Here is an 11,188-nt window from a genome sequence, read left to right as displayed (position 1 = left end):
CATTTACCATCAGACTGGATTGGGGCCACCCCAAGGCCCATGTCTACATTTGTAAGGTCGTAGAGAGGAGTGGGCTTCGTGGGCTGGATAGGAGATGGTTCAGAAGTTGGGCTTGTATGTTGGGCTGGGTGGGATGGTTTAATCATGACGGGCTCAGGAATGTCGCTAATTTGATCCAACGGAGAAGCCACAGACCTGTCGAAGCACTGGATGTCACTGTCAATATCCTGTATAATCTTTTCGAAATCTCCTAGGTTCGAACAATTCAGCGAGGAGCCCGCCTTAAATCTTTTAAATGTTTCTTGGTCCGCTAAAACCGCTTCCTTGGCGGCTTCAGACCCTTGCTTTTCAGAGGTCACAGTGGCAGGCCTCGGGGGATGGGTAGATTCAGCAGATGTGTGGTGTTCACTCGCTGAAGAGTTGGTTGGTTTAGAACCTCTGGTTTGGGATTCCTTGCTCTGTTTTTTCTCAGCAAAAAAACCTTTAACCAGGATGACGCTTTTCCTGGCGGTAGTGAAAGGTGGTGCCCGGAGCCAAGACCCAAATTGTTGCTCATCGGGCTTGAGACTACCTTCACTCTCAATCCACCTTTCGCAGTCTCTGTCACTGTGCGAGAGCCGGCCACACCAGTAACAGAGGTTGGGAAGACGCTCGTACTTGAAAGAGACCCATTGCGTCTTCCCATCCTCAAGAGTGATGAGCCTTCCTCTGCAGAGAGGTTTAGAAGTATCGACCAATACTCGCACCCTTATAAAACTATCACCTTCGCATTCGCCAGCTTCTTTGGGATGTAGGATGGTTCCAACTGATTCACAAATTTGTTCTGCAATTTCTTTATTCCTAAACCTCAGTGGAATATCAAAAACCTGAACCCAAAAAGCAACCTTTTTAAGGTCGGAGACATTGATCGGATTTTCCTTGTCGTAGCGTGCCAGGACCATGATGTGTTTGTCAAAACTCCAAGGCTCCGCTGCAAGGATGCACTCCACCTCTGATTTACTTTCAAAAGAAAATAGGATAACGTGGTCACCAATGTTCCTGACTTTGAAGCCCGCTTTGGATCTCCACAGAGGGGAGAAAGTGTTGGCAATAGCTTCTAGGTTCAAGGGACGCTTAGTTAGGAATTTGGCGACAATACCAAATTCATTGACGGCTTGCTCACTTTTTAGACACAGTCCGAGTCCCTCATTTTCCGACAGGGACAAGGAACTCCAGTGGTTAGTTAAATCTTCCATAACTGGAAAAAGATTGATCAAAGCTCTCGTAGTGTTTCCCGACCCCTGAAAAAACAACCTCTAGCCTTGCAATAACGTTGTTATTGAAAGGGACAGACACTCCTCCCAGAGGAAGGGACTGCAATGCCACTATCTTGAAAAGGTTTCCAGAGAGAAAACCTTACCAAAGACGAGCAACTCTAAGTCAGAGACATCTTCGCTAGAATACGTACTTCTATATGGAAGTACCTAATCTCCGCTTATTATTGTATAGGTTATGAACTAGTGGTATATAACTTTTCTAATATTGTTGTATATATTTTTTTGAGAAACTAACATTGTTGAATATACTATGACAAACTTGGTAAACTTTTCTAGTTATATTGAGAAAGAGGAGCTAAAATTCACTGGGAATTTGAGCATGTCATGTAAAATTATTAGACAGACCAATTTAGCGTTAATATATCACTGCATCTTGCCAAATTCTGTGATATTATGAAGAGTTAAATCGAATTAGTATTCTTTTCTCAAAAAAAAAAAAAAAAAATCAAACTAGTATTCATGCCGAAAAATATATTTAAAAAAAAAAAAATCAAATTGGTATCTCCATTCTCTCGTTCCATTTTTCTTTTTCTTTTTCTTTTGTTGGTAACATGGAAATTAATTAAAACTAAAACTCAAGATAAGATTCAAGACGGAGGCTGTCTAGTACATAGAAATTAGAATATTTAAGATGTCTACAGGCGGATTATCATACAAAATAAATCTCTATCTAAATTCACACTTAGGTGGTGTTTGTGTATAACGTTTCCTGCGTTGCGTTTTCTGTGTTTTTTTTTTTTTTTTTTTTTTTTTTTTCTAGACGTGCGTCTGGCACTGTCTATAAACAGTGATTTTAGGCTTATGAACAGTGCCAAACACGTGAACAGTAATTTTTTTTTATTGTTTTCAGTTTTCAGCAAAATAAGCGGTATCCAAACGGATTCTTAGTGTGTATTTGACAAAAATTATTTTTACCAACTTATTTTACTATTCAGCTTATTTTTGCTACTATTCATGAGTCTTACTATACTTTTTGATTTTATAGGTTATACTGTACTATTTTAATTAACTTTTAATTTTATCTACAATATTTTTAATAAATTTTTTTTTTTAATTTTAACAAAATAAACGGTTTCTAAGACCCTTAAAGCTAAAGCACTTGCATGTTTATTAGCTTCGCACGTTTATTAGCTCCATGAAAGCAACATTTGATCTAACTTGGGAATCCAAAAAGCCATCTGCCGGCAATCATCTACCAAATTTTGCAGGCTTTGATGAAAAGTACCAAAATTTTTTTTTTTTTTGATAGGATAAAAGTAGCAATTAATGTACTGCAATCCAACAAAATCAAAGAAAATCTAGATAAATTATTACAATATTTCTAATGGAAAAGATTGGGTACTGCAATCCAACAAAATTAAAGAAAATCTCGATCTTTAAAAAATAAAAAAAATCTCGATACTTTATTACAATATTTCAAATGGAAAAGATTATTCTTAATTAGGACATACACCATACACTCCAATATGAATTCAATATCTCTTATTGTATGCTATCATATTATAGATTAAATTTCAAATCTATAAACCATAAACTAAATCCACAAAATTAGTTTTTAATATCATTATTTCATGACATGTTTTATGTGAGTAAAGTAAAATTAAACTTTATTTACGTTATTTTTTAAGAAACACATACTAGCTAAAATCATCACAATGATCAAATTTTAGCATAATGAGCTGAAAATAAATTGAAATTTAAGTTGAGTTGGAATAAAGGTGATTCATACCCATAAGTTAACTTATACACAACTTTCTAAGACAAAATACAGTGCAGTTAAACCATTAAAATTTCATAATTTTTTTTTTTTTTTTGTTTAAAACTAAACCCGATACATTGAGTGTATTCTAAAATTTCTTCTCAAAAAAAAAATCCTAAAATTTATAAAGATTCCACCGTACGGTTAATTATTATTGGTATAAAAACACGAAACTTTTTACTTTTGAAAAAAATTTAAAACTAGTATTTGACTCTGGTGTCTTTATAATGATGTTGTAAGAATCTAGTTGCTTTGAACAACTCCACTAGTAATGAGTTCTGTTTCATGGGACTTAACAATGCATACGTGGCAATCCACAATTGGACACAAAAAGTTCAGTTACATGGGGTACTGTGTCCGTAACTCCTGTCAGTGCTCAATGAGTCGGTTACAGGCTTACAGCCTACGCTAGCCTGGACTTTGTATGCCTTTTCGCTTATGCCAAAAAATCTGAATAATCACTCTCCAGAGTCAAGTCTCCACAAAAGGAAAATAAATTTAAAAAAAAAAAAACCTAAAATCTAATAATTTCTTCCTTTCAAATTGAATATTAGGTGAATTATTATTTAACAAATCTTGCTAAAACTCGTGCTAACAAGTAAATTGAATCAAAGAACTTCATGGTATTATTAAAAATAAAAATGAGGGGAAGTATTCTTGACTTCATTGATCTAAATTTATACCATGAATTATGTTTTATTTGTAGAAAATCATAATACCGTAATCGAGTTACAATAAATAATTTAGTTGTTGTATAACAGTATTAATGATTTTTAAACTGACCTAATAGTATCAATGACCAAAAAAAAAAAAAGAAGAAGCCCTAACCGCTTATGTTAACGGTATTGGCCAATTGAAGAAACCCTAATGGTTTGCACTAAAAAAAACCCTATCCGCTTATGCTAACAGTATTGACCAATCATATACAAGGTAAATCTATCAATGATTTTTAAACCAACTTAATAATATCAATGACCAAAAAAAAAAAAAAAAACCCTAACTACTTACATTAATTGTATTGACCAATCGAAAAAACCCTAATTACTTATGCTAACGGTATTGACCAATCATATAAATCACGTGAGATATGCAAAAGTGATCAAATTAAATTAAAGAAAAAACAATCGTTACATAAATGATTGGTAGCTCTTTGACTTACTGAAATGTGACTTGTCGTTAAATAATAGTCTCTCTTGCACATGGTAAGCTACACGTTGTGTCTTTGTTTTTCTCAACCCTAAACACTCCCCCTCAAAATGGAAGATACAAATTTTGATCACCCATATGAGAGAGTAAAGTAGAGAATCGATTACAACCCAATGCTTTAATGGACATATCAAACAACTTATGGTTAGTGTGCGAACCAAACCTCCTTGAATTTTGTCACTAATAAAGTGACAGTTAGTCTCGACATTTTTGGTTACTTCATGGAACGCTGAATTGGTTGCCATGTGTAAGGCGACTTTCTTATTACGAAAAAGCAATGTTGTCTGTTAATGAGTGACTCGTAGATCTTGAAGAAGTTGGAGAAGCCAAATTAACTAACAAACTGTTGAGGCTATTGACCTATAGTTTGCCTCAGTTGAGGATTGAGCTATCATTACACCAATCATCGTCAACCATTTGCAAGATTACTACCGATTATGTTTTTCTATTCAAGTTTTGTGAAAATTTCAATTTTTTTATTGGTAATATCGCTAATCCACATGATGTTTCTTATAACATAGCCAATCTTAAATATGATTTTATCAATCTTAATTTGGATAACTTATTTATGCATACGCAAATATAAAATGCATTATTAGTTAATATTTTATAAGCAATACATGCACTTGAAAAAGAATCTAGCTTTTTTACATAACCTAATTTTTTTTTCTTCTAAGAAGAAATAACCTAATATATTAATTGGACTACTCTCATCTATATATAATATGTATTTTAAAATCTTTAATTCATAAAATAAATCTAAAAAATGAGTATCATAATAAATATCATGTTTGAGATCCTCAATATTTCTCTTAGCAATATTGAACTTCATGTATTAAACAATGGATTTTAGTAATAAATTTGTCCAGGAAACTATTAATTCTAATTTATATTTTGATTGAGAGAGAAAAGAAGAGTAAAATATTTGGAAGATCAAAAATTTTTAGGGGGTGTTTGGCAGAGAAGTTTGAGTAATGTTGTTTGAGTGTTTTTGATATATGTGTAGGTGAAAAAATGTGTGTAATATTATTTAAAATGCTCAAAAGTGTGTTCAAACACACTTAGTCACTTACCAAAATGCTCAAAATGCTTAAAATACGACATACATTGTAAAACGTATTAATAAAATGGCCATTCAAAACGTATATAACATTTTAAAAAATAATTTTTATTCATTGAAAATTTTCTTTTTAGTAATAATTGTTTTTTTAATATTGAGAAATAGATATAATATATTCTATTTTAAGCGGCCTAGCGGTTGAGGCACTACACACGGCTGCGTTTGCTATAGTGGTGGCTTGTGGCCTAAGAAATCCAATTTAACATTAAAAAACAAAAATTAAAACAAAAAATAAAATAAACCCAAACCAAATAGGAAAAGAAATCCTTGTCTCTCTGGGACGCTGTCTCCCTATATATATACACACTAGGCTGTCACAATTCTAAACACCGTTTTCAGAGCCGCACGGTCTTTCAATCTCTCTCTCTCTCTCTTTCCTTTTTTTCTTGGTGTTCTGATCTCTTCGCCGAGGTACCATTCTCTTTCATTCACGCTTTTGTTCTTGAATATAAAAATTCTTTGATTATGGTTTTAGCTTCGAGGTTGGTTTGCTAGTTTCAATGCCTTTTTGTTGTTGTTGTTGGTGGTGTTTTTTGTGTGGATCTGGGGTTTAACTTTTGTATTCAAAAGCTAATGTCTTTGTTTAAATTTGTTTTTGTAAAGGTTGTAACTTTGCATTGTTAAACACATGGAATTTTTGTTATTGTTGTTGGAAATAACAGAGAGATTTAGTTTTGAGTGTAGAGAATTTTTAATGTTGTTTTGTTTGTATTATTTCATGTATTGGAATTTCCCAATAAACCCATTATATTTAAAAGGAAAAGAAAGAATTTTGTTTTCAAAATTTAATTTTGACTGTTTTGTGAAGAGCTATAACCTTGAAAGCTGAAGAATTTCTATATTTAATTTTGATAGTTTTTTTTCTGAAGAACTATAATAATAAAATGAGAAGAAATTTTTTTTTAATATAATAATTTTAATAAATACAATATTTTCTGAAGAACTTTCACCATTGGATGATTCATATGTTATAAACCCTTGTTACTCTGTGTGTGTGTGTGAACCTATTTATGTTAGTTAAGGCCATCAAGCTACAAGGCTATTTGCAAATCAAAATTTAAATGTTTCATGTTATGTTGATTGTATTTTCATACAGATTGTCAAAGTAGGTTTAAGAATTTGATCCTTGGTTTTTCTTATTTTTTTTTGTTTTGTTTTAATCTGCCATGTATTGAAATTTCTTTAGTAATATTTGCCTAATGTCATTGAACTATACTTGTGGCAAATCAAAATTATATATTTAATATTGTCTTCATTGTTTTTTGATACAGATGGTTAAAGTAGGTTTAAGAACCTGATCCTTGATTTTTTTAATCTGCCGTGTGGATGGACATCCACATATTAAAGTTACTTTACTAATATTTGCCTACAAATTATGCTATTTTTCAGTCTTCAATGTCATACATATTATTATCTCAATGTTGAAGATTTGCGTTTCACTATGCAATTAGCCTTTTTTTGGGTGCATATTGTCCTATATGTTGTAATATATTTTCAGTATATTAGTTCATAACTTTTTATTGCTATTCTGTTGGTGCAGAAAAGATTTCTTTTTGGTAGATTAGTTTATGGTTGTTTGTTGTCCTTGTGTTGGTGCAGAAAATAATTTCTTTTCAGTAGATTAGTTTATGATTGTTTGTTGTCATTGTGCTGATGCAGATATGGCAAATCAAAGTGAAGATGCTTCCGACACCGCAAGTGCGCAGGTTGTTGGCAATGCCTTTGTGTCTCAGTATTATAGTATTCTGCATACAAATCCAGAGGAGGTTCACAAGTTTTATAACAGTTCTAGTGTGCTCAACCGACTTGGGGCTGATGGTGTGATGAGCTCGATTACTACCTTGGAGGTAAGTTTTGTAAAAAGGAAAGCTTAAATTGCTAAATTTCTCACTGATGTTCTTGTCTAGATTACACATTTTCTTCCACATGCAAAAGAATCAATATTTCCATGCAGGGCATATTAGAATTACATAATTCCCACAAATGCACATACACAACCATACACATTTACATATTACTTGTGAATGCTTAAGCTATTTAATTTCATTGTTGAATGTTTGTTGCAGTTCATATTTTCCATCGATTTGTGTTTGTGGATTGAAAAATGTTGAATGCTTTATGCTTTAGCCTTATTGTGAGTTTTGTTGCTGAGAGAGGGGTTATGGAATGTAGTTTGGATTTCCATGAAAGGTGATATTTAGATTCTTTATATGTTTTGGGCTGTATGGATTTTGAGAAAAAGTTGAATCTTGGATTCTCAGGAAAAGTGGTGAAGCACGCACATATGTTTGTGTGTTTTAGTTTCATTGTTTCATTTGTCCAAATTAGATAATACAAAAAATAAAATAACGGCCACATTCCTGTATTATTTTTGTCTAAGCTTTTATCTTCAAAGGGCTTTGATTTTTTTTTTCCCCTGTAAATTATATATTTACACATGTTGATGAGTAAATTGTCTTTCTTTCTTTTGAAATAGGCCATTAAGGACAAGATACTCTCCTTGGATCACCTGAACTATCAGGTTGAAATATTGACTGCTGATTCTGAGCTTTCATTTAACAATGGGGTGATTGTTCTAGTTACTGGTATTTTAACTGGAAAGGAAGATACTGGAAGGAAATTCAGTCAAGTTTTCTTTCTAGCCCCTCAAGAGAATGGCTACTTCGTCTTGAACGATGTTTTTAGGTTCATATCTGAATCTGTGGAGGTTGATACTGTGGAAAATAATCATATTGAAGAAAGTGCTCCAAAAGCTCCTTTGATAACTGATCCTAGTATGTGTCATGTTTTCATTTGTTTGCTCTCTTTTTTTGGTCTCATTCTCTCTGGTTGCCTCTTTTTGTTTGGGCAAGGGTGTCTTATTTTTGAATTTATAAAAGATTTATTATTTTCTTTGATTACAGAACCTACTGTTTCTGTGTCAAATCAAACAACCTCATTGGCCAATGGGAAGATGCCCATTAGTGAAAAAAGGGTTGCTGAGGATCTTCCAAAGAAAGCTGAGGATCTTCCAAAGAAAGCTGAGGATCTTCCTAAGAAGTCTGAGGATCTTTCAAAGAAGTCTGAGGATGTTCCGAAGAAAACCTTTGCATCAGTGGTAAGTAAATCTATACTTGTGTAGTTTTCTAGCTATTGTTATCACCAAACATACTTTATTGCCTTTTGTTGTGCTTGTTCCAGGTGCAATTATTGAAGGACAACAGTGCTCCATTCCAATCGAGGGTTCCACCTGTTAAACCTGCTGAACCATCCCGTGCATCTGCAGCAACTGAAGCTACAGCTCCTAGTAGCAACAGTACCAGGGAAAAGATTGATGATCATGCAGGTGTTTATTTTTCTCGTGATCTTATTTATTGATACCTTGAATGGTGTTCAATTTAAGATGTTATACAAACTTCCCTTTTCATACCCAGCTTGTTTCTTCTAATATCTATGATTGTACATGTCCAGCTAAGACTCATGCCATATTTGTACCAAATCTGCCTATGAATGCAACTGTTGAACAACTTGAAGCGGTTTTCAAGAATTTTGGGCCTATTAAGCATAATGGTATTCAAGTTAGAAGTAGCAAGGTATGTTTCATATTTAACTTGGTTAACTCCATTTAGATTTCTTATTTATAATGATGTTCACATGTTGTGTATTTGCTATCTTCTATCCAGCAACAGGGGACATGTTTTGGTTTTGTGGAATTTGAATCTGCCAGTTCGATGCAAAGTGCTATTGAGGTATTGACTTTTCTGTTTTATATTCTTTTGCCACCTAATTTGTTGTTATCTTGTATATTGGGGATTAACCTTTTAATCAACAATAACTTACTTGTCTAAACTAACATTGTATGCTCTAAAGCTTCATTCTCACATTTTTCACCAAGCAAGGACACACAAAACTTCATCCTCTGTTTTCTGTATGGCTGTCATGATTAACTTTTTGTACTTTGTGGATATGTATGGTACGCTTGTTAACTTAATGTTGTGAAGTAACTCATGCGTTTTTGTCTCATGGATTCAGTTATTTTATGTGATGAGTTTGGAGTCTTCGAGTGCCTACTGGATGGGCCATGGCTACCTTTGTGCTTTCTTTTTCATTTCCGTTCAACTTTCATGATCTTTCTACTTGTTTGGTTCATAAAGGCTATAATTTTGTTGAGGCCTTTAGACATTTCTTTTCATCCAATTTTCTACTTCAGATGCATGCTGATGTTTTTTTCTTTGAGCTGTGGCCTTTTTGTGCGTGTGTAAGTTGGTCTTTCATTTATTAACAAATTCTTACTGAAGCTGTAGTTCTTATAGTTTCTGTATGCGTATAAAATTTGTGCAATGCCCTTGAGTTTTTGTGTGAGCCTCAAGTTATCTACATCTTTTTTTTTTTTGGGAATTTCTTGTATTGTTCTACATCTAACATTCCACATGTTACTATTTCAGAAGTCTCCAATTGAAATGTTGGATCGTGAAGTTCGCATTGAGGAAAGGCGAGGCAAGTTGAAAATTTCCTGTCATTCATCATTATTATTTAAACAGTTCTAAATTTGGTTTGTGGCGTGCTTTCCATAAAATTTATCAAATATCCCAGCCAAATTGGATAAAAATCTACTCTCCCCCCACCCCCCTCACAAAAGAAAATCATCCAACAAGGCTTGTTCATGTTTTTTCATATGGTTGGAATTGATGGTCTGGTGTTTCTTGCAGCTAACAATGACAGAGGGAGGTTTTCAGGACGGGCTGGTTATCGAAACGATAACTTTAGGGGCCGTGGAAACTTCAGTGGTGGAAATTTTAGCGGAGGCCGTGGCTATGGGAGAAATGACTTTGAGAGGCGAGGTGATTTCTCAAATCGAACTCGTGGTAATGCTGGACGGAATGAAGAAACTGGCCATAGGGTCTACCAAAATGGTGGAGGGAAAGCCACCCGCCAAGCCAGTCAAGGCAGCATGAGCTAGGTTGTGACTGCTCCTTTTGCTCCAGTTTTGTTGAGAATAGTACCTTTGTCTTTTGATTACATAGGAATTTTAGTCAAACAGCGGCATTATAGGGGGTTTTTTTTTTTTTCCTTTTCTGGCTCAAGAGTTTTTAACTTTTTGGTAGTTTTATTTTTTATTTTAGTTTCTCAGTTAAATTGGAAAAATTGTAACTACGTTATTTATGGAATAATTTTTTTGAAAGGTTAATTAGTGATGTGCTTAATATAATTGTGTGCTTGTCTCCTTGTTTTGATCAATTGCTTATTGCACAAAATTCTGTGCACTAGCTAATTACACACTTTCTCTACACAGCTTTCTATAATGAAAGAAGTTTACAAGATGATTTACAAGCATCAGCTAAAGCTCAAAAAAGTGGTACTATAAATAGATTAACCTTTTTAACCATTGATGATGTCTCAGTACAATTTATCATAGTATCCCTTAAGTGATCATGATCAGTGTATATTTTGAACTTGTATAAGTAGATTCAACCCTTTTAACCATTGGTGATGTCTCAATACAATTTATCATAGTATCCTTTAAGCAATCATGATCAGTGGATATTTTGAAGTCAGTATATCTGGCAGGGTAAGATGACTTTTTTTTAAACTGAAAAGTATCAAAAGTCTCATGAAGATGACTTTTGTTTAGCTGTCCCTCTACCCTGATTCTGAATTTTTACAAGGATTGGTTGATTGTTTTAGTTACTGTGGTGTTGTATATTGTGGTTGATTACTAGATGTTTATGCTTCCACTAGGTTATTCTTATTTATTTTTCTCTCTTTCTGAAACTCAACATGTTCTGAGTTTTACAAGCTGAGTAAAGC

At 33.5% G+C, this 11,188-nt stretch overlaps 1 protein-coding gene across 1 annotated transcript; it reads left to right on the top strand.

The window, feature by feature from the left end:
* Positions 1–5,642: 5,642 nt before the first annotated feature.
* Positions 5,643–10,604, top strand: LOC126719035 (nuclear transport factor 2). Its single transcript, XM_050421570.1, has 9 exons — positions 5,643–5,812; positions 7,061–7,248; positions 7,878–8,175; positions 8,305–8,498; positions 8,582–8,726; positions 8,852–8,973; positions 9,064–9,129; positions 9,826–9,877; positions 10,090–10,604. The coding sequence occupies exons 2-9, from the start codon at positions 7,063–7,065 to the stop codon at positions 10,338–10,340; spliced, it is 1,314 nt and encodes a 437-aa protein (XP_050277527.1). The 5' UTR covers positions 5,643–5,812; positions 7,061–7,062; the 3' UTR covers positions 10,341–10,604.
* The last annotated feature ends 584 nt before the right edge of the window (positions 10,605–11,188 follow it).

This window comes from Quercus robur, chromosome 3 (genome assembly GCF_932294415.1).
Source record: "Quercus robur chromosome 3, dhQueRobu3.1, whole genome shotgun sequence".
Taxonomy (NCBI): Eukaryota; Viridiplantae; Streptophyta; class Magnoliopsida; order Fagales; family Fagaceae; genus Quercus; species Quercus robur.
Note: the sequence above shows the minus strand (reverse complement) of the source record. Positions and strands in the feature narration are given on the sequence as shown.

Bases quoted from the DNA above. Each gene is read 5' to 3' on its own strand.
- LOC126719035 (XM_050421570.1), top strand. From the start codon at position 7,063: ATGGCAAATCAAAGTGAAGATGCTTCCGACACCGCAAGTGCGCAGGTT. The intron at 7,249-7,877 runs GTAAGTTTTGTA...CTTTTGAAATAG, and splicing joins GCTCGATTACTACCTTGGAG to GCCATTAAGGACAAGATACT. The intron at 9,878-10,089 runs GCAAGTTGAAAA...TGTTTCTTGCAG, and splicing joins TCGCATTGAGGAAAGGCGAG to CTAACAATGACAGAGGGAGG.